A 23,596-nucleotide genomic window follows, 5' to 3' on the forward strand; every position below is an offset into this window, starting at 1 on the left:
AATTATTAGTAGTAATAACAATGTAAACTAATTACTAATTAGTTTTAGTTACTAATAATGAAAACAGTTCTGATAATTCACGTTGTTAAAGAATAACACTTTTTTCCTTGTACTTGTGGTGTGCGTGCTCAGTTGCTTCAGTCATGTCTGACTCTCTGTGATGCTATGGACTGTAGCCAGGCTCCTCTGTCCATAGGATTCTCCAGGCAGGAATACTGGAGTGGGTTGCCATGCCCTCTTTCAGGGGATCTTCCCGACCCAGGGATTGAACCTGGGTCTTCTGCATTACAGGCGGATTATATACCGCTGAGCCACCAGCAAAACCCCTTTTTTGTATTTACTTGTATTTAAGTAGTCTCTTTTGTTGGTTTAGATCACCTTTAACATCAAATGAAATATAGCGCCAAAGTGACAGGTCACCGTTTCAGTTTTCAGAGATCTTTAGGGATCCATATCTTGGATAAGGGATAGTAGGTTTGTACTTGGAAGGGCTGCTGAATTTTACCAGGTGCCTATTTAACATCTATTAACACAGTAATTTCTCTTCTTTAATTTGTTGATGTAATGAATTATCTTGATAAATTTTTTTCTATTGAAATATCCTTGCATTCTGGAGTAAAAGCTATTAGGTTACAGTACATTAGTCTTTTTGATTCATGGTTAGATCCTATTTGTTAATATTTTATTTTGAATGAAAATCTATATTCCCAAGTGTGATTAGTCTATGAGGAATTAAGATGATGCTGGCTTCCTAACATACCAGGGCGCTCATCTTTTTTCCTATAATCTTGAGTAATTTAATAACATTGGGGCTATCTGTTCTTTAAAGGCTAAATGGAACTCAGCTGGTAAGTCCTCTGTTCCTGGGATTTTAAATAATAGATTTTTAAATAAATTTCCAATTTCTTCTACAGGAATTTGTCTCTTGCTATTTTTCCTCCTTCTTACACCATTTTGATAATTTATATGATTTATAAGAGGTCTTTGATTTCCTTTACTTTTCAAATTCATTGCAATGAAGGTTTACATCATACTGTTTTGTAATTATTTTCATTTCTTCTCTTTCTTGATTATGGCTTATTTCTTGTTCCCAACAGACATTAAAAGTACTTTCAATAATAAGTATGATTTTTTAATTGGATAAAATTATCTGAAAGTTTCTAAGACCAAATAAAGTTTTATACCAGCTTTAAAATTACGAAAAAGGAGAGTATAATCAAAATAGCATGTAAGTGGTATAAGAACAGATGTCTCACCAGTGCAACATAACAATAAGCATGCAAACAGAGTCCAGTACATATGGAAATGTGGCATTTTAATTCAGTGCAGAGCTGAGGGTTTATTTTAATAAAAGGTATTGAGAAGATATCTATCTACTTAGAAGAAAGTGCAACTGCACCCCAATCTCACACCACATTAAAAATAAGTTCCGGGTATACTGAAAAAAATATTAAAAATTTGGAAGAAAAATTAGGAGTCTAATATGTATGACCCAGGCTTCCCTGGTGGCTCAGTGGTAAAGAATCCACCTGCCAATGCAGGAGCCACAGGAGATGCAGGTTTGATCCCTGGATCAGGAAGATCCCCTGAAGAAGGAAATGGCAACCCAGTCCAGTATTCTTGCCTGGGAATTCCAATGGACAGAAGAACCTGGAAGGCTACAGTCCATGAGGTTGCAAAAGAAATAGATGCGACTTAGTGACTGAACAACAACATATGATTCAGAGCTGGAGATAACAATGAACCAAGATAGACTAGCTGGAAACTACGAGAGAATATAAAGACATATTCATAACAAAAAGGCAAATTCACAAATGCTAAAGGTACTAAGCATCAAATCAGTAGATGAGCAATAGATTGGGGAAAAGATTTGCAAACTGTATGGCAGACAAATGTCTATTTATAACATACACAGAGCTCATGAAAATTGACAAGAAGTATGGGATTAGCATATAATCTACTCAATAGAAAAATTAGTAAAAATATAAATAGGCAATCCATCCAACACAAATGTGAATCACTAAATAGGCATGTGAAAATGCTAAAATTACTTCCCAATTGGAAAACGCAAATCAGAGTATCAAGGAAACACTATATTACATCAATAAGATTGGGAAATAAATACAAGGAATGGTAATACCAGTTGTTGATGATAGAGGGAAAATTGTGTTTCTTACACTTCTGGTACAAAAGTATTTATTATTGTTATTTCATCTGTTCTCTCTCACTCCATTTCTAGGTTGAAAGCTTTATGAAGACTGGAACTTTTGTATTAAACATTGTTAAATCTAAATTACCAAAACAGTGCCTGGCATGGAATAAGTGCTTAATAAACATTTATTGAACAAATAAAAGATTAAATATTACCAAACTTTTAGAAAGCAATCTTTAAAGTTCTATTAAAATGAAAAAATATACATACCTTTCGATTTACAATCTCTCTTCCAAGAATCTCACCGTGTAATAAGACATCATTATATAAGAATGTATAAGATACACATGCTTTATTGCAGCAATAAAGCATCAAAAACCAGAACATAAAAAACTTTGTAACTGCTCACCAACCATAAAGCTGGACTTTAAAACTCTCTAAAATATGATACATCTATTTTTAAAAAGTGCTAGATCTTTACCAGCGAGGCTAAGAGAATTTCTACAACATATTGTTAGGTGAGAAGGGCAGGATGCAACGAAGCAGGTGAGGTTTACCCACATTCGGAAAAACAAAAGAATGAGACGAGAAACCCCTGTATAGGCTTAGGGTTAGGTTTGGGAGGATAAACAGCAAGATGTTTACTTAGGTTATTGGCGGGGGAGGTAGAGACAGAAAAGGAGGTAGAACACCCCCACCCCCAACCTCCAACAGAAGGAAAAAGCAAATTTAAAAAAATGTGTGTGTGAGTGTGTGTAGGAGTGTTGATGCAAAGTAGGGCTCCAAAAAGATATTTCCTAAAATGTTAATATTGTTTATCTCAAATAATAGGACCTCATGTGACTTTTGCTTTCTTATGATTTTATATGCTCCTTGAATTCTTTAACAGCAAGCACATCTTATTGGTACAAGCAGAAAAATGAAAAAAGACGTGAATGACTTGCTCAGCACCAGAGAGGGTGTAAGACCTGCCCCAGGGTCAGCCCCAGCACTGGGGAACGACTCCCTGGGTCTCAGGCTTTTCCTCCTGGCTCAACGAAGGGTCGGCAGGCAGCAGCTTCTAGAATTTTCCCTACATGGACATCTGGTTCTGCACCTGTGCAATGACCAACCCTGTCTGGTCAACCCTATTGCCACCAGTTTTAAACTTTCTGTGCAAACTTTCTCTCCACTTAAACAACAGAACTGGACATCCACATAACTTGACGAGAAGTATCAATACAATTCATCAGATTAAATCACCACTACTTACACTTCCTTGTCCTTTAGTTCCTTAGCAGTGTGTATGCAGATGGTTTTCCATGGGTTTTCTAAACACATAGGTTCTCCAGGGTCCCTCCACCCCTGGGGCTCTGACTGGAGCCCGAGTTAATCAGGAGGGCATGTGACGAGCAGCGTCCTGCCCTGTGCTTGGGCTGTCACCCTGCTGTGAAATTTTAGCAGTGTCAGGCTGGGTGGAGCCAGGAAACTCAGGGTCCGTGCAGAAGCCCTAGGCAACATGTGCAGGTCCCAGGAGCTTCAGGGGCTTTGCTGCACTCAGGGGATACTGGGCTCCTTCCAGCAGTGAAGGACTGATGGGAGAAGGATATATGTGTAAGTGTGAGAGCGCACACCCGTGCACCTGTGTGTGTGCGCATGGCAGAGCAACCGTGTGTATGCTGTGTGTGTGTGTAGTGCAGAGAGGGTGGGGGAGTAGCAAGAGAAGGGGAAGGCTGGGGAGGGGCTCATGCTTGTTTATTGGGACTAGGTCAGATCCCCGTGCAGACCTTTACCGGAGCAGGGAGATCAATGTGGGCCCCAGGGAAGATGCCTGTAGCCTGAAACACAGCCTCAACCTTAGAACCTTTTATTTACGGTTGCATTTCACAGGTTGAAAGGACTTGATAGATATGATTTACTGGATATTCATGTAGCATCCATAGGGTTTTCCAGGTGCCGCTAGTGGTAAAGAACCTGCCTGCCAATGCAGGAGACATAAGAGACGCCGGTTCCATCCCTGGGTTGGGAAGATCCCCTAGAGAAGGGCATGGCAACCCACTCCAATATTCTTGCCTGGAGAATCCCGTGGACAGAGGAACCTGGCAGACTACAGTCCCTAGGGTGGCATAGAGCTGGACACGACTGGAGTGACTTAGCATAGCACATAGCATCCATAGGGTGGCATAGAGCTGGACACGACTGGAGTGACTTAGCATAGCACATAGCATCCATAGGGTGGCTACAGTTATTCTCATTTCACTGCTGAGGATGGAGTGGCCAGGTGACTTGCTAAGATCACACTGAAGGTGACGGAGTCAGGGGCTGGAAGGAGTTCTCAGCCTATCCTGCCCCCGACCTCCCTGCCCAAAGAGGGTGCATGGGTGCCTTGCCTGGGGCTCTATCACCAGGGCTCACTGTTCGAGTTCTGACACCTTATCTTCATCTCTGTGGGGACTGCACCTGCCTCTGAAGGAAAAGCCCTCCGAGAGCTGATGGAGAGGGGAGGTGTGGAATTCCAGGAAGAGCCTGGCACAGCAGTCTCCCTCCTCCCTGGTCCAGGGGAAGTGGGTGGTCCAAGCAAGCGACCAATAGGCTGGGTGAACTTGGGCAAATCATCTCATCTTCTAGACTCAGTCTTCTCACCGATAAAATGGGGAAGTATGAAACTATTCCTCCTTTTCATATATAAAGACTTTTGGAAAAAACATACTCAAAGGTGAATGCCAAAAAAGCCAAACAATAGACTTTCCTGTTTGGGGCTGAGGAGGCAGTTCGTTTCTGCAGAATTAAACCAGGTTTCCATGCACTTTTCTGCTTGCATTACCCTGTCTGTGGGCTTCCTTCATCCTGGTCCTGGCATTATGGAACACCATTTTTTTTTAGCATGTTTTTAAATGAATACTGATAACCTGTCAATTATGTCTTGCCTATTTGGAAAAACTTGGTCTATTTTTAGCCTTTCACAGATGTCTTTTAATTATGCACTTACCCACAGTCACAGGTGTAATTCCAATGACTATTTGTCCATTTGTGTAAAATTAGGGGAAAAGGCACCAAAACATGGAAACAGTTGTGCAAACACTATTACTCAGATGAAAGTGCTAATCCGGACGAGACGGAACTGTTGACACACAGGTGGCGGTTCATTCATCAGCTGACGTGCTCAAGTCCAAGTTAGTGTGTGGAAGACGTTTGTAATGTGGACACAGGGTGCAGCTCCCTAGGTTCTATAAAGGTCAAAGGGCCTGTACATAAGTCATACGGTTGTTATCCAGACCAAATCAGATGAAAGAGCCAGAGCAGACAGGGTACTAAATAAATCGTAACTGGAGGATGAGCTGGGTGACAGAGGAGAGCCTCACGGTGCTCCGAGCTGGCCTGGGACCCCCTGAAGTCCCTGACCTTTCCTCTCGGGTTGAGGGCCCAGAGAGGCCAATGTGAATGGCAGGTCACCACGTGGCCCCAGAAGTGCTGATGGCTCTGAGTCCCTCCACCTGCACTGGCTGCTCCAGAAGCAGCCTATCTGAGAGGCAGGAAGTGGATGTAGAGGGAAAAAATCTTCTATTATACGAAGTCAACCCTAGAATGCACATGGTGGCAAGACAGAAAAATCAGTTTGACGCTGGTTTACTTTTTTAATTTTGAAGAATTGAGGTACCAAAGTACAACGTTTGGCTCTGGTTTACTCTTTTAAAGCGCAGGTGCCGGGACTTCCCTGGCAGCCCAGTGGGTAAGACTCTGCTTCCAGTGCAGGGGGCCTGGGTTCGATCCCTAGCTGGGGAACTAAGATCCTGCATGCCTTGCAACAAAAAGATTTTTTTAAATACCAGGTACTCTCATGTGTTGAGTGGCCTTCCTGTGCCAGATACTGAGCCAGACACCCCACGAACACTGTCGTGTTTGAGACAGACCACAGACCACCAAAGACAAGGTTGCAGAGGTCTGAACCCCAGTCTTGCTCTGTTCAACCTCTGTGTCCTTGCGAAATTTGCTTAACACTGCTGTAAGGATTCGATGAGTCATTCCATGCTCCTGGCACATCTTAGAAGAGTGTGTGGCCCATAAAGTAAGTGTTTAATAAATACTTCACTATTACTCCACATATACAAATAACTACCAGTCACAGCTTCTTTAGTGACTGTGAAACGGGCAGCACCACCTTCTTTCTACAGATGAGATGGACTTGAGACTTGAAGCCCAGTTGAGCTAGTGAGCTGCGGGGACAGCCTACCTCTGACTGGTTCCTAAGTCTGGTGTCTGGAAATTTTGTCGTGTTCTTGGCCAAAATCTCAACTCTGTGACTTGACCTGACAGACGTGAGGGGCCAATTCAAGGTGGAACAGGTGAGCCTATGAGCAGAGCCAGGGCTCATTTTGGGCACTGGCTGGTGTCTCGTGATGAGATACCAGCCTCCCATTGGTGAGTTCCTTGCATCCTTATGGAGTATTGGCCAACGTCTAAGCGTTCCAAGTGTTGCCCCCCTCCATGAATCCTCTAGCTCAATGCCCATTTCCTAGATGAGAAGAATACAATGATGGGCTTATGACTCTGATCTAAAAAGAGGCCAAAGAACTTGAACCGAAACTCATTTTTCGAGTCTCCTGTTCAGGATAACTCAGCCTGAATGAAGGCAGTTCGCCTTGTGTGATCATCCCCTCCACTTGTGGTCATGATGGTCACAGGTGCTCTAACAGTGCTGGCTCTTAGAAACTACATTCTTGTGTCCACTCAGTCACAGAAACTGCATACTGTGTCAGGCGCAGCGAAGACACAGAGATGAAGCAAGGAAGATGTCTGTTCTCTAGGGATGGTAAGACGAGACACGAACACTCAAGTCACAACAAGCAGGGTAGGCAGGTGGCGTTCAAAAGAGAGGTCTTGTGAGCTGAGCAAGAAGAAATCACTTCTACCTGTGAGAAAACACTAAGTAATCCTTAAAGGATGGTTCAGATATAATTTTTTAGATCGAAACTGTTTTGAATGAAAAAATTCAAAATATAAAGCATAAGTATAATGAACACCTCTATACACATCTCCCAGATTCACCACTTATCTTTAGATACTATTATTATTACTTATTTTATTTTTTCCTTTTTTGGCCACACTGCCCAGCATGTGGGATCTTAGTTTTCCCAACCAAGAATCAACCACACCCCTTGCCCTGGAAGCATGGAGCATTAACCACGGGACAGCCAGGGAAGGCTTAGAAATTATTTTCTTGATGGAAATACTTTAAGTGTTTTAAGACAAATCATTTTATAAAGGATTTAAACTTTAAAGTGAAATGAAACTCATGGCTTGAAACATGCTGTGTCACCTCCATACTCTGTACGCATCTCTAAAACATAGAGACATTTTTCTCACATAATCACAATGCCATTATCACACATAACAAAAGGAGCAGTAACTCTGTGGTTTTATCTAACATCCAATCCATAATCAGTTTCCCCCAGTTGTCTCAAAAAGGGCTTCCTGATGTTGGTTTGTCCTATTCAGGATTCAGACAAGCTTCACACATTGTATGGGATGGTTGAGTCCCTTGGGCCACCTTTACTGGAGTGACCTCCCACCCTCGCCCACCCTAACCCCTGCTTGGGTTTGTTTCATGCCGTTGATTTGTCAGATCCAGATTGGTGGCCCTGTGGAATGTTCCGCTTTCTGGAGTTTGCTTCCTCATGATGGCTCATAATGGGTTCCCCTGTGTCTCATTGTTCTTGCTGTTCAGTCACCCAGTCATGTCTGACTCTTTGCGACCCCACGGACTGTGGCACACCAGGCCTCCCTGTCTCTCATCATCTCCCAAAGTTCGCCCAAGTTCATGTCCATTGTCGATGATGCCATCCAGCCATCTCATCCTCTTCTCCTTCAGCCCTCAATCGTTCACAGCAATGAGTCAGCTGTTCGCATCAGAAGACCAAACTACTGGCCTTTTGGCTTCAGCATCAGTCCTTCCAATGAGTATGCGGGGTTGACTCCCCTTAAGATTGACTGGTTTAATCTCCCTGCTGTCCAAGGGACTCTCCTGTCTCCTCCAGCACCACAGTTCAAAAGCATCAATTCTTTAGCTCTCCGCCTTCTCTATGGTCCAGCTCTCACTACTGTACATGACCCCTGGGAAGACCGTAGCCTTGACCATATGGACCTTTGGTGGCAGAGTAATGTCTCTGCTTTTCAACACACGGTCTAGGCTTGTCATACCTTTCCTGTCAAGAAACAAACGTCTTCTGACTTCATGGCTGCAGTCCCCATCCATAGTGATTTTAGAGCCCACGAAGAGAAAATCTGTCACTACTTTCACCTTCTCCCCCTCTATTTGCCATGAGTTAATGGGGCTGGATGCCATGATCTTAATTTTTTTAATATTTAATTTTAAGCCAGCTCTTTCACTCTCCTCCTTTACTCATCAAGAGGTTTTTTCATTCCTCTTCGTCTTTTGCCATTAGAGTGGTATCAGCCACATGTCTGAGGTTGCTGGTGTTTCTCATACATAGAACTAACCCTGCAGGATTCACTACATCCAGGTTCATCTTCTTCTGATAGGGATGCCTAATAGGAGTGATATGTGCTTCACGTCACGTGGAGGCTCATCTGTCAGGAGGCTCAAATACCCAGCTGCACCACCTCAGAGATGCTAAGATAGATCTGGGTTCAGGTGATGCCAGCCTGATCCTTTCATTGAAAAGCTCCTTATCAACATTTTCAGCTAATGGTTCCATGAGAGGTCACTGAATACGGATGTTTAATTCCAGCATTCCTTTCACACTTGTTAGTTGGGAGTTGAGAGAGTAAAGGATGAGAATGAGAGAACATCCGAAAAAAAATGCCATGCATAATTCCACCAGGATTAAGTAGTATCCGCATATAGAGAAACAGTGCCTTCCCAAAGACATGGAGACAAAACCCTTGTTCAGAAAACAGAGTTTTTCCATTGGCTAGATTGTAGAGCACGTGATGGGATCAGTCAGGAAACCACAGTGAATGCCTTGTGCAGTATTTTCAATACTAGTGGGATATCTGCCCAGTGCTTTCACAGGACCCACTGTCAGAGCTGGAACTCCTGCCTGGGTACCTCGGGGCTGCTGGGCGAGCTGGCAGTGAACTTGGACTTGTGTGTGCCCTGGGCCAAAGTGGCTGCCAACTTAGGCTTGGCGATGAGTAGACACACATGTGGCTGTTTCGATTTTGCAAACTGAAAACGTTCCCACAGTGGAAATTCACTCCCCACAATGATAAATTTGATGGAAACTGTTTTCAGGTGGTGAAACGTTTGAGGGTGCTAAGCAAAACTTCAGGAAGGAAGACAGCATTTCTGTGAAAATGTGTTAAAATACAGATGCATGCTTACTGTGTCACCTACATTTGATTCTGCTGACATAGCAAAGCTTGAAATTTGTTAGGCAAATTATGTGTAAAAATGGCACCAGGATAGTATTTAAATTCTTGTGATAATTACTAGCTTGTGAACAAAATTCTTTTATTTGGAGACACCATATACATATTTATTTAAAAAACCACAGTAGTGGTAAGTAAAACATGCTGCCCATATGTCGAAACGCAAACAGCTACTGGTATATTTGGTACTGATGGGACTGTGGACTTTAATCTACTTTTGTTTCTTTTTTTGCATTGTTTTTATTACAAAATTAAATCATGAATTCACTACTTCCTAATGGAGTCAGCTATGATTTCTTAGCATAGTCGTTGCTTAACTTGCATTATCACAGCTGGGAGTTTGCAGATTCCTGAGTTCCAGCCCCAGCAGTTCTGACATGGAGGTCCAGCCTGGGGCCAAGTGTCTGCATTTTTAATTAGCTCCCTGACCATGCTGATGCAGACAAGTTCACCTACCCCACTTCACGAAGACTTTCTTTTATTTGGCTGCACTTCCAGAGTATTACTTGCAAAAGGGATTAAAAGATAGTCTTGCAGACCTTCATAGTGAAGTCGCTCAGTCGTGTCCAACTCTTTGTGACCCCATGGACTGCAGCCTGCCAGGCTCCTCTGTCCCTGGGATTTTCCAGGCAAGAATAGTGGAGTGGGGTGCCATTTCCTTCTCCAGGGGATCTTCCCAACCCAAGGATCGAACCTGGGTCTCCCAGATTGCAGGCAGACCTTCATTTGAGTCCCTCATAACTTGACATACAAAACAGAAAGAGACTCACAGACTTAGAGGATGAACACATGTTTTCTGGAGGAAAGGATGAGGGGGAAGGGACAATTAGGGAGTTTGGGATGGACATATACACACTGCTGTATTTAAAATGGATAACCTACAAGAACCTACTGTTTAGTGCAGGGAGCTCTGCTCAGTGTTATGTGACAGTGTGGATGAGAGAGGAGTTTAGGGAGAATGGATACATGTATATGTATGGTTGAGTCCCTTCACTGCTCACCAGAAACTATGACATTGTTAATCAACTACACCCCAACACAAAAGCTCTAAAAAATAAATAAAATCAAAAAAGAGTCTCTCATAAATAATGCTTATAGTTTTCCTACCACTGATCCTCTTATCTTGAAAAGAAACATTTTTTGTCCTCCATACACATATTCCTTCCATATTAATATATTTCTATATAGTTTTTGGACATGGGGGAGATAACTTCCCTTTCTACAAGAACAGCCAGCATGACTCTAATATTTGCCAATTGGCAAAGCATTTTCACATGTGTATCTCAGGAGCCTCAGAACAACCCTGTGAGCAGAATCCTCACCTTCATCCTCTGGAGGCTGAAGACAGAGGGGAAGAAGCAGAAGAAACTGAACAGGCATTTGAGTCTCCTCTCTGACGTGAAGCCGTGTTCTCTCACGCTGAGGCTCACAGCTGTGCTCCCAAAAGCACATCTGTTCACAGCCTGAATTTCTTTCTCATTATCCATCATTGGTCCTCGAGAGCCTCCTCTCCGATATTTATTCAGCACAACTCAGAAGTGGAATTGGTAAACAGAAAGGAGACTTGCGCAGAGAAGCACCTCCACAGGTTTCAGGGGGTGGTGGGGACATTTGGACTGAAAAAGTTGGCTTTATTTTATGCTTGCAAACAGGAATTTGGGAAAGGTAAAGACAGCAAAAAAGAAAGAAAAAAAAAGGTCTTAGGTCCCTGACATTTTTGGGGTTAACTGTAATAATGTTACAGTTATTGTAATTATCTGTAATAGTCGACAGACACGGATTGACAGGCGCGGAGATCTAAAATTAACTTATAAAAACTCTCTGTCGTAGGATTTGCCCATCAAACGGGAGAGTGAATACCAACGCAGAGTGCCTGTGCTCCTTCCTGCTCAAAGCCCGTCACACTGCCAGGGCTTTCCAAGTAGTGCCTCTAGTGCTGACAGCAGACACACTCCTTCCCCTTTTATAGATGAAGAAACTGAGGCTCACCGATGTCCAAAGACGTGATCAAGACTATATAGTGAGTCACGGACTGATATTTAAAAATCAGTCCTATAGATTTGAAAGTTAGCTGATTCTACTCTGTTCCAAAGTATGTGAAGTAATGAAAATAAGACACTGAGATGACATCTGTGAAAAGCATGAAACGGATTAGAAAATTAAGTAATAAGTGATAAACAAGTAAAAGTAGATCATGATAGGATTTTAGAACAAGACGAGGACCTTGGAAATTGTAGACACAGCAACAGAAAAAGAAACTAAAGTGAAGCACTTTAAATAAAAAAAGAAATAAAAGTGGAAAAAGAACAAGCACAGTGACCTGTGAGACAGTATTATGTGGTCAAAAAACATGTCATTGGATTATCAGAAGAGGGATAGAAAAGAAAAAAAATTGGAAGAAATGAAAGATGGAAATTCCAAATTTGATGAAAACTATAAACTCAAAGATTTGAGAAAGTCACTCAACCTCATAGATGAAGAAAACCACATCAAGTTACATCAGGATCAAATTGCTGAAAACTTGCGATAATGAAAAAATCCTAAAAACTGCTAAAAAGGATACATTATATTTTTAGCAAAACATCGTAGGAGAAAATCTTTCTGACTTTGACAGGCAAAAAATCTTTTAGACCATAAAAGCATGAACTATGAAAGGAAAATTTGATATATTAGAGTTTTTCAAAATTAAGAATGTCTGCACTTTAAAAGACACCATTAAGGAAATGAAGAGGTAAACCACAGACTGGGGAAAATATCTGAAAAACATGTATCTGATGTGAGAATATATAAATAACTTTTTCAACTCAGTAAAAGAAGACAAAAATTTAACTTAAATAGTTGAACAAAGGAGATATTATATGATTGGCAAAGAAGCACATGAAAAGGCGATCAATATTATCAATCGTTAGAGAAAATGGTGATTAAAATCACCAAGAGATACCTCTACATACCCGCCAGAATGGCTACTGCTAAAAGACCAGCCAAAGCAAATGTTGGGCGGGCTCCGGGGAAACTGCAGCTCTCACACAGCATTGAATGCCGACAGCAAAGCGAAATGGAACAGAAGCCTGGGACACCAGTTTGGGAGCTTCTATTCTATGATCCGGAGATTTCATTTCTAGTTATTGATCAAACAGCAGTGGACACATCTAACACAAAGACTCGTGGGCATACACTCCTAGCAGCTTTACTCATTAGCTCCCACTGGAAACAACGCAAAGGTCCATTAACTGATAAATGGATTTCAAAAATGCAGTTGTAATTGATCACTCTAGCTATACTAACTCCAGTAGTCTTGCCTGGAGAATCCCATGGACGGAGGAGCCTGGTGGGCTGCAGTCCATGGGGTCGCTGAGGGTCGGACACAACTGAGCGACTTCACTTTCACTTTTCACTTTCATGCATTGGAGAAGGAAATGGCAACCCACCCCAGTGTTCTTGCCTGGAGAATCCCAGGGACGGGGGAGGCCTGGTGGGCTGCCGTCTATGGGGTCGCACAGAGTCGGACACGACTGAAGCTACTTAGCAGCAGCAGCAGCTATACATACTAACATGGTGAACTTCCAGAGCACCATGCTAAGAGAAGGAAACAAAACACAAAGAATGTATACTGTCTGATTCCATACACAGCCCCCTCATATGCACGGGGATTTGATTCCAGGAGTCTCCACATTTGCCAAAATACCTCCTTGTCTGCCCTTCATATTCACAGTTATTGTATTTACAGATTGAACCAACCACAAATGAAAATTTCAATAAAGAAGAGAGGGTACAGGTGGGAGGCAGGTAAGGAAGGGCTTCTGCATCTTTCATAGTGGGAATTGATATAATTGCCCCAGAGATATATTTAAAATCAAAGTATTGGTATTCTTTAAAGTTACAAAGGTGATGAAAAGGAGATTTAAAAACAAAAACTGTTAGCATCCTTTATTTGTGGGGTGAGAGAGGGAAGGGTGGGACAAATTTCTATTTTTCAGTTTAGACCCTTTGGAGCTTTCCACATTTTAAGAAATAATGTTTATGGATAACTTATGTAGTGATAAAATCTAACTTGGCAAATGAATGGGTAGACAAATAAATTGGGAAAAGAATAAAAGATCTAACTGACCAAAAATGCCTGGAATACATTATTGTTAGGTGAAAGAGTTTATTGAAGAGTACTTTGTATAAATAATCATAGAAAAGAAAAAAAAAGGGGAGTATATAAATATATTTGCAAATGAAAAAAATGTTTGAAAGCCCTTTGGTAAAAATAAAACTGCCAACAGGGCTGTTTCTGGAGAGTGAAATTAACGACCAAAAAAGACTTTACATTTTTACTTCACACCCTTCGGTGCGGTTTGTGTTAAACATAGAACAATACGCTTAAATACATAATACCATTAAATAGTGGTGGTGGTGGTGGTGGTTTAGCCCCTTAAGTCGAGTCCGACTCTTGTGACCCCATGGACTGTAGCCCGCCAGGCTCCTCTGTCCACGGGATTCTCCAGGCAAGAATACTGGAGTGGGTTGCCATTTCCTTCTCCCAATACCATTAAATATTGTTTTTTAAATGTGAAGTAAAAAAAAAAAATGAATTGGCAATTACCCTAAAAAAATATATGGGACATGTGCCCCTGAGCAACATTCTAAAGGATGAAAGCGGTGATGGAATTCTATCCTTTGTGGGTTCAGGCCATGCTTGGAGGACCTGGCTTCCTCTGATGAATCACATTAATATACTTTCCTCTTTCCGCACGTAATCTGCTTGCAGTTATAGGAAATTCACAAAGTAGAGAGGAAGATAAGATTTACTGACAGCACCATTATTTAGAGATAATCACTGTTTAGTTAGGGCTTCCCTGGTGGCTCAGAATCCATCAGCAATGTGGGAAACCTGTGTTCGATCCCTGGGTTGGGAAGATCCCCTGGAGAAGGGATAGGCTATCCACTCCACTATTTTTGCCTGGAGAATCCCATGGAGGGAGGAGCCTGGTAGGCTACAGTCCATGGGGTCACAAAGAGTCGGACACGACTGAGCTACTTTACTTCACTGTTAGTTAACATTCTGGTATGCCATTTTCCATCGGCATTTTTTTAAAAAACGCAGAACTGGGATCATGATCGACATCCGGTTCTGTGACCTGTTTCTAAGACTGTATCACGGCTACCTTTTCCTGTCATTTACCCCCTTTGCATGTTGCATCACATGCAGGGCTGTGGGGCCTCTTATTGGAAGGTGGTACCATACTTAATTTACCCATTCTTCTGCTTCCATGCCCAAACTGCTTCCATTTTTTTAGTATCAGAAATAATTCTGCAAACATGTCCTTTGCTCATATACCCTACCCTTGTTCAAGTCCCCCGTTAATCTTTGTTGAGGTTAAAAATCCTAGAAGTGGGATTGCTGGCCTCAACAGCATAATATGTTTAAGCCTTCTGATACATAATTGCCAAATTGTCCTTTAGGCATTTTCAGACAGCTGGATATATGGATTTCCCTGTACTTTCTTTAGGAAACGTTATTATTCTTTTTATACTAAGTTAACTTATTTAAAAAGTTATCTTTTACTTTTCAATCTAATTTTTTTGTTTCGTTGCTGTCCTTCAGTCACTCAGTCGTGTCTGACTCTTTGCAACTCCCTGGACTAAGTAAGTAATATACATATGTTGAAAATCAGAAAATTAAGATCTATATAAAGGAAAAAATTAGAAAGACTCAAAATCTCACCACATATGAAAAAAACACTATGAACACTTTGGTGATGAATTTGCAGAGCTTTCATATTTGCATATCCCCTTAAGAAGATGGAACCAGCCTGTTTATGCAGTATAATAACGTGGTTATTTCAGCAAACAGTACAGTGTAAACTACATATACATAAGGGTAATTTGGGAACCAATATTATTAATTGCATGCCATCTACAGACAACATTAATTTATTTAATCACTATTGCTCAAATAAGTTATTTTCAACCTTTGATTGCTATAAATAAACCTGTAGTAAACATCCTTAAAGGATAAATCTTTAGTTGTTTGTCCAATATTTTTAAAGCTATATTTCTATAAGAGGAATTATGAAGTCAAAGAAGATGCATATTTTTAAGGATCTTGAACTCTGATACTAATTTCTGCAAAGATGGTTTTAATTTATATTTTTACAGCAATGAAGAAAGCTCATTTCCCTTTATCTTTGTCAAGAGCTTTTATCAAGTTGCAAACCTTTGCCAATCCAATAAGTGAAAAGCAACATGGCTTTAATTTACTTTTCTGTGAATATTTATCATGTATTTATCAACCACTTGTGTTTCTCATGTGATGAATTGGTTGTCCACAGTCTCTGCTTATTTTTACATTGAGGTGTTTATCATTTTTCCTAATTACATACAGGAACTCTTTATATCATAGATACATTTAATTTATACATTAATTTGTCAAATATATTCTAAATACTTTTCTCATTTTCTTTTAAATTTTGTTCAAAGTATTTACTGTGCACAAAAGATTATCATCTTTATCTTGTCAGTTTACTAATCTTTCTCACCAATCTTTGCTTTTGGTGTTCCCTCTTAGAAATATCTTCCCCAACCTAAGATTATAGATATATACACCTACGTATGTATTTATTAATTTTCACTATTAGCTTTTTCACAATATTTTATATACATAAAAAACTCAGAAACAAATGTAACAGCACTAACATCAAACACGTATTAATATTTTGCCACATTTACTTCAGTTCTCTTTTTCTTCCTCTCTCTCTTTTTACGTCACCAATATTACTAAAGCTTGATCATAATTTTCTCCTTTCTTTGTCTCCAAAGTCATCATTATATTGAAGTAACTGGGTGTTATTACCACATATGATTTTGTACATTTATGACATACAAATAAACAGCCACAAGCAATATATACTTTTGTATGCTTTGCCAGCGGAGAAGGCAATGGCACCCCACTCCAGTACTCTTGCTTGGAAAATCCCATGGACGGAGGAGCCTGTTAGGCTGCAGTCCATGGGGTCACTAGGAGTCAGACACAACTGAGCAACTTCACTTTATTTTTTCACTTTCATGCATTGGAGAAGGAAATGGCAACCCACTCCAGTGTTCTTGCCTGGAGAATCCCAGGGATGGGGGAGCCTGGTGGGCTGCCGTCTATGGGGTCACACAGAGTCGAACACGACTGAAGTGACTTATGGCCTCATAATGCAAGTAATGTTTTTGAAACTTGTTTTTTTACCCAAACTTATTCTTGAGGTTTATTTATTTTGCTATACAGATCCCTAATTCTTCTATTTTTAAAAAATCGTATTCCACTAAGTGAATAAACCACATCTTATTTGCCCCTTTAATCATTTTTTGCTAAGGAACAATTGAGTTGTCTCCTCTTTTTCACGATGACAAACTCCATGGTGAGGAGCCCATGTCCCCCTGCACACGTGTGAGACTATCTCTGAACAGCGTGACTCCAGGGTACTGTGAGGACCCACAGGGCTATAGCGTGAGATCCTTCAGTTTGGCTGTGGAGTCCCAAAACTGTCTCCAAGGTACCAAATTGTCCTCCTCCCAGCAATACTCAAGAATTCTCATTTCTCCACATGCTTGCCAAAACCGGTGTCACGAGACATTGCTTTTTACTAATCCAATGGGTAATAAATGGAATCTTTTTGTTATTTGTTTTTTCTTGATTACTTTTAAGATGTTTATTGATTTATGTGGGTTTTCCCCTCTGTGGATGGCCCATTCATATCCTTTGACCATTTAGAAAAATTGCAGTTTTATTTTTTAAAAAAAGAACTCATTTATTTTCGGTTATTATTGATTTTTTTTTCCTACCGTGGAAACTATTTACAAATCGATGAAACTTTGCTATGGTCTGTAACCAAGATATGTGTAAAAGGATTTGCTATCACATTTGAAGCAATGCACACGAAGACAACTGCCAAATTCCTTAGACTGGATAAGAGAAATTTAAGAGGCAAGAGAAGTTCTGGTAACAGAGTAATGTACTGATCAACACCATCATGAAAGCAACTTGTCATGGTCTAACTCTCAGTGTTGTTTTTTTCCCTCAGTGTTGTGTAAATAAAAGAAAGATATGTCCTAACCAGAAAAAAAAAAAAAAAAGAATGCATTTCTAAGAGGTATAAACTTCCAGTTAAAAAATGAATGTCATCGTGATACTATAATCTATAGTATTTGGACTGCCTATTTTTCAGATTTCCTCCTTCTGTTCAGGCCTTCAGAAGGAAAATTACTCTGCTTCAACACCAAGGAACTATTTCAAGACTCCTGATCCAAACTTCAAACTGCTTTCCTGTGACAACCCGGTTTGCCAGCAGCTGTGTGGCAGCAGGCCCACCTCGGGCAGTGTGGCCCCCTGACGTGCTCCTGCCTCCCTCCTTTCCTGTGAAGAGCCTGTTCTCCCTGACAGAGGCCCGTGAGCACAGGTCCTGGGCATGCTGTGGGGAGCAGAGACCAGGGATGTGCTCCGGAGCTTGCGTGCTGGCTGGCAGAGAGGTGAGCCAAAGACAGCCCAGACAGCATACAAGCAGAGAAAATGGCTAATCACTTCTGAGAAAGGTGAGTTTGTGCAGAGAGCAGAGCCCGTGTGATGGATTTGAAAGAGACACGAGGTTATTCAGTGGAGGAAAGCCCTCCCAGGTCTGAGTGACCAGAGGCAGCTGCCTGAGGTTGAAAGGGCAGGGGGACGGCAGGATGGAAGATCCTGGGTTGTGGGGCTGAGGATTGCGAGCCCTGGAGGGGCTCAGCCTGGAGCAGAGTCAGTGGGGAGGATGGAGTAGGTGAGGGCAGAGAGGAGGGCATGTGAGGGAGCCGGGCTTCCTTTCAAGAAGCCACATGAACCTCTAGATGGCTTCAAGTGGACCCACTTACCTGATCGAAAGATCACGGCAGCTGCAGAGGGCCTCTGTGAAAGGTGGTGGACGAGAGATCGGAGAAGGGGGATGTGAAGGGGGATGGGGAGATGCCAAACAAGGTGACGATGAGCTTTAGCTGTGGGAGGGGCTGTGCGTGCAGGGGAAAGAGCTGCCCCATGCTCCTCCTACGGATCAGAACCTCTCACCCTCCCCCACCTGGGGATGTCTGTCCTCAGAATTGGAACCCAGTTCCCAGCAGGGATTCCACAGATTAGTCTTCAAAAATTGAATGTGCTAAGTAAACACACACGAAAGTGGCTGTTTGATGTCTGAAGCCAAGTTCTGCCAGGAGTACCTGCTCTCTACAGCCTTGGCTGGAGCCTGGATCTGAAGGGTCGTCTGTGCCTTGTCTAGCATAAAGCGATTCTAGTGCCCATGTGAAGCCAGAAGGCTGCTCAGTGTGGGGTGGGGCGGTGCTGCCAGCTCCTGGGCAACTGGAGGAACTGGGATTCAACCATCAGCTGGCTGTGGACACTGTGTCTTCCCCCATCTGCTGCCTACCTCAGCTTCCTCCCTGTTGAGTGAGTTTTGAGCAGCCAGCATGCATCACTGTCATCAGCATCTAAGGGAGCTCAGCTTCCTCCTCTTGGAGGTTACCCTCCTGAACCATGGGCTCAGCGCTGGGCTGCTCTAGAAGCTGCTACAGGAGAAAGGTACCTCTTTGGCTTCCCAGAAGTCACTCTTAGCTGAGGGGGAGGGCCCTGGACTCAGGATCCAATTGTGGGACCTTGGGAAATAGCACCCAATCATGTAATGGGGCCAAGAACTCTGACCACAGAGCTGGGGCTGCACCAGCAGTAGGCAGGGTCTCACCACGGTGGGCTCAGCAGCAATGGAGCGTGGTCTTCAAGAGCTGGGCAGCTGCCTCCTGCCCCACAAGGTGCTGCTCATGCCCAGGAAAAGCTCCCTATCAAATTTGACTCAGCAAGTAGGTGGGGCACAGAGAAGCCAGGCCTATGCTGCAACAGCAGGAGGCTCTGGGAAGCCTGGCGGCATCTGAAAGGTTCCAGTGTGCTTGGAGGCTAGGAAGTCCGTGATGCTCAGGGGGGAACAGAGCCAGAGGAGGGGTTGGTAGAGCTCAGAGAAGCAGTGGACTACATCACCAATCATACTGCCACTTGGATTTCTAGTAAACAGCTCAGACTTGAAATGGCCAAAAGGACTCCCTTGTTTTTTTTCCCCAAACCCCCTAGGCCTCAAAGATTTCCCATCTCACTAAACAGTGCCTCCATCTTGGAGTTTCTCCCGCTCTTTCTCCTACTTTCCACAAACCATCACCAAATTCTGCGGGCTCAGCATGCAGCCAGAACTGGGCCACTGTTGCTATTCCAGTCAAAGCCAGGACCTTGCAGCGGCCTCCCAGCTGTTCTTCTGTTTCTCTTCCGGCCCTCCCACCAGCCTGATGCTGGAAGATGCAGGTCAGGCCATGCCACTTCTCCCCCGATTACCACCTGGCACGACATATATTTCCAAATGTGTTTGGTGTCTGTCGTCCTGCACGAGAAGAGGCCTTTGTTTTGTCCACTGATGTGACTCGTGCCTCAGGAAAAGCTCATAGTTATGTCTGAGTGAGCGAAAAGACAGCTCCTCTTCTCACGTGGCATCCATTCTACAATCGACAGAGGCAGTTGATCGCATCGTGAAATTCCATCCCTGCCCCAGCCCTCGAGGCTTCAGGGTTATTGCATGATATGCCAGGATCAAAACCTCCTCCTCCTTTTGGTCCATCGCCTTGTTCGCTTCCCGTCCTGGCCCAGGACTACAGCACCACCTTTCCCGAGGCAGCAGAAGAGGAGGGATTTTAAATCACGAGGGACGCATTTCAGTCACGGCTCTGCCTCTTGGTAGCTGAATGCCCCTCTCCTCCTCTAGGAGCTGCCATGCGGATCTCACAGCCGCTCATGTGAGCAGCGCTTTATAGATGCTACAAGCCAGGTGCTAATGGCAGCCACTATATTAAACACACACTCTACTCTTCCCCTTTCCACAGGCTCCCCTCCAAAACTATCCTAGAGAATGAATGTCTCCCTCTGGGTGAACCTGTGGGGCAGCTTATTGTTCCATCTCCCCCCAGAGACCCCATGTCTCTCCTGAAGGCCCAGAAGGATGGAATGTTTCTTCCTGCCACTTCCCTGGAATTAGACTGATTCCCAGACCCCTGTCCAAGCCCTAGTAATGCTTCCGGTGAGCCTCTGAGCTTCCTGAGGTTACAGAGGGTTTATCTAAACTCTGCAAGTCTCAGAAATCAAAACCACAGCCATCGACCTTCCTTCCTTTTTTTCTTCTCCCCTTCCATTCCTCCCTCCCTTGGCAGTTTTGGAATAAATTTAGTATTTGTCATTTCCTTTCTCAGGGCTTCCTAGGTGGCTCAGTGGCAAAGAATTTGCCTGCTAATGCAGGAGCCTCAGGAGACAGGTTTGATCCCTAGATCGAGAAGATCCTCTGGAGAAGGAAATGGCAACCCACTGCAGTGTTCTTGCTTGGGAAATCCCATGTACAGAGGAGCCTGGCAGGCTACAGTCCATGGGGTCGCAAAGAGCAGGACACGACCGAGCAACTGAGCACCTGAGCACACAGTCATTTCCTTTCTCTCCCACATCCACGCAGTTTTCTGAGTTTAGTTCTTGGGGAAATGGGAGAAGATGGAGAAGTATCAATGCAAGACCTCCTAGGGGATCTGCTTGTCAGTTAACGAGCATTTTCTGAGTGGAAAAGATGCCTTGGGAGGTGAGAACCATAGAGCAGAAACCACCCTTCTGCTGTGCCCCGGGGGAGGGATGGCTCAACCACACAAGTTATGAGAAGCCTTACTGGGCTGTGTGGTCTGAGGTCGTCCACTGTGGTGTTTATCAGAAGGTTTTTTCTTGGTTAGATTGACCCTCAGTAAGAACACGGTGTACACCTGCAAGATGGAACACGCCAAGGTGCACATGTGCACACACAGCCCCCACGCCTTGAAACAAAGGCTCATGCAATGTTATTTGTCCTCACTCAAGCAATGCGTTTGAGTATTTTCTATCCTATTCTATTTCTCAAAAAAAGATTTTTTTAATTAGGTAAATACACATGACACAAAATTTACTATCTTAATTTTTAACTGTACAGTTAGGTAATGGAACAAATATTCACATTGCTGGGCACCCAATCTCCAGAACTTCTTCATCTTGCAAAATTGAAACTTCATCTCCATGAAAGAAAAACTCCCCATTTCTCCCTCTGCCAGTCCCTGATAACCACTTTTCTACTTTCAGTCTCTAAAAATTGACTACTCTGGGGACCTCATAGAAGTGACACCATACTGTACTTGTCCTTCTGGGACTGACATTTCATTTAGCGTAATGCCCTCACGGTTCATCCATGTCGTGCCATGTGTTTGAATTTCCTTTTTTTTTTTTTTAAGGCTGAATAATATTCCATGGCATATACATGCAACAATGTATTTATCCACTCAACCATGCGGCTATTGCGAATAATGCCACTGTGATATTTGTACAGTATGCAAATATCTCTTTGAGACTGCTTTCTCTTCCCCTCTCAACTCCCTCTCTGCCTTTATCATGGCCCACAGATCAGCTGTCTTCCCCTCTGTACCCTCAGCCTCGTTCCTCTGACTTTGCCATCCCTATCTCCCAAACTGCTGACACTTCCTTTAAGGTTTGGGGGTCCCAGTTCTGGAGCCAAGCACGCCAGTGTCAGCACCAGCCTCCTTGGGGCCCAACGTGTGGACGCGCCTCAGGACCCAGGCACTCTCTGCCTGGGTTCAGTCCAGAGCTGGCAGTAGAGACGAATGTTTTAGCAAATTGTGATAGAGTATGAAAATATTCTATCAAGGGTACAGCAAATTTTGTGAGGACTTTGCTTCAGCCTTTCTTGAATAATTAATTCCTGTTTTTGGATAGGCAGTCATGCTTTTTTGCCCAGAAAACCTTGAAAGTGAGTAATTTAGACTCATCTAGAAATTGAGGCAAAGGCAAAAAAAGCCAAAAATGCTCTTATGAAAGCAAGTTACTGAATGATTTTGTGTTAAATAAGATGAAATATATAACGCACTTATAAGAGTGCCTCAACACATAGTAAGGACTCAATAAATGTGAGTTATTACTGTTAAACCATGGCACAATAATATATTATTATAAAGTGTTAGTTGCTTGGCCTGCAGCCCACCAGGCTCCTCTGTCCACGAGATTCTCCAGGCAAGAATACTGGAGTGGGTAGCCATTCCCTTCTCCAGGGGATCTTCCTGACCCAGGGACTGAACCTGGGTCTTCTGCATTGAAGAGAAAACACAAATATAATAAAATGCCTTCTCACCCACTTCTCCCTAATACTCCCCTGTCATAAACAGTAAACAGTCTAATTTTCTAGGGCAATGGTAAAAAGATGCCATTTATATCAAAAGCCAGGGTTATTGCATGTACTGATTATCGATCACAGGCAAAACTAGAGGGCCAATAAGGCACACTGATCTACCGTTTAATGTTGTATTACATATAAGATGCCCAAGATGAAATTATAATTTACTCTTTTCTATTGCATGATTATTTCCCAAATTTCAGGAAGTCTTTGCTCTTTCAAGGCTGCCAGTTTTCAGTAATAATAATAAGTGGTTAACTTAGCAGAAATTCTCAGAGGAAGTAAGGAGACTTGAGATTAAATTTTGCCCCATCTTTTTGCCTGCAGGTATGAACGCTTGTGGAGAAGGCAGTGGCACCCCACTCCAGTACTCTTGCCTGGAAAATCCCATGGACAGAGGAGCCTGGTGGGCTATAGTTCATGAGGTCACTAAGAATCAGACACGACTGAGCGGCTTCACTTTCACTTTTCAGTTTCATGCATTAGAGAAGGAAATGACAACCCACTCCAGTGTTCTTGTCTGGAGAATCCCAGGGATGGGGGAGCCTGGTGGGAGGCCATCTATGGGGTCGCTCAGAGTCAGACACGACTGAAGTGACTTAGCAGCAGCAGCAGCAGCATGAACACTTGAGTTTAAGGAGATTCAGGACAGGATTACTAAGACAGAAAGGAAATCAAACACATTTAGGAAGCCAAAGTCACCAACAGGTGCCAAGTAGGTTGTTGTTACTAAAAACATCTGAAGAGAAAAGGTCCATTTGTATTTAGTAAATCATGAGCTCAAGTCTCCCACCCATTGGGT

The 23,596-nt window shown here is 42.9% G+C and overlaps 1 protein-coding gene across 4 annotated transcripts in view; it reads right to left on the minus strand.

The window, feature by feature from the left end:
* The window catches only part of BLK (BLK proto-oncogene, Src family tyrosine kinase), a 52,305-nt gene that overhangs the window by 19,946 nt on the left and 8,763 nt on the right, over positions 1-23,596 (minus strand). Inside the window, exon 1 of one of the 4 annotated variants that reach the window (XM_010840270.1) lies at positions 18,398-18,648. The exons of 1 other annotated variant lie outside the window; for it this stretch is intronic. Coding sequence is in view for 1 of the 3 variants with exons in the window: in XM_010840268.1 (XP_010838570.1) it covers positions 3,405-3,472 (68 nt within the window). In the remaining 2 variants the exon portion in view is untranslated. Of the gene's footprint in view, positions 1-2,422; positions 2,970-3,404; positions 3,562-18,397; positions 18,649-23,596 lie in introns of those variants that run through there. 2 more of the 4 variants (XM_010840268.1, XM_010840271.1) reach the window with 2 other exon arrangements.

The sequence above is a fragment of the Bison bison genome, unplaced genomic scaffold (genome assembly GCF_000754665.1).
Source record: "Bison bison bison isolate TAMUID 2011002044 unplaced genomic scaffold, Bison_UMD1.0 scf7180017864143, whole genome shotgun sequence".
NCBI lineage: Eukaryota > Metazoa > Chordata > Mammalia > Artiodactyla > Bovidae > Bison > Bison bison.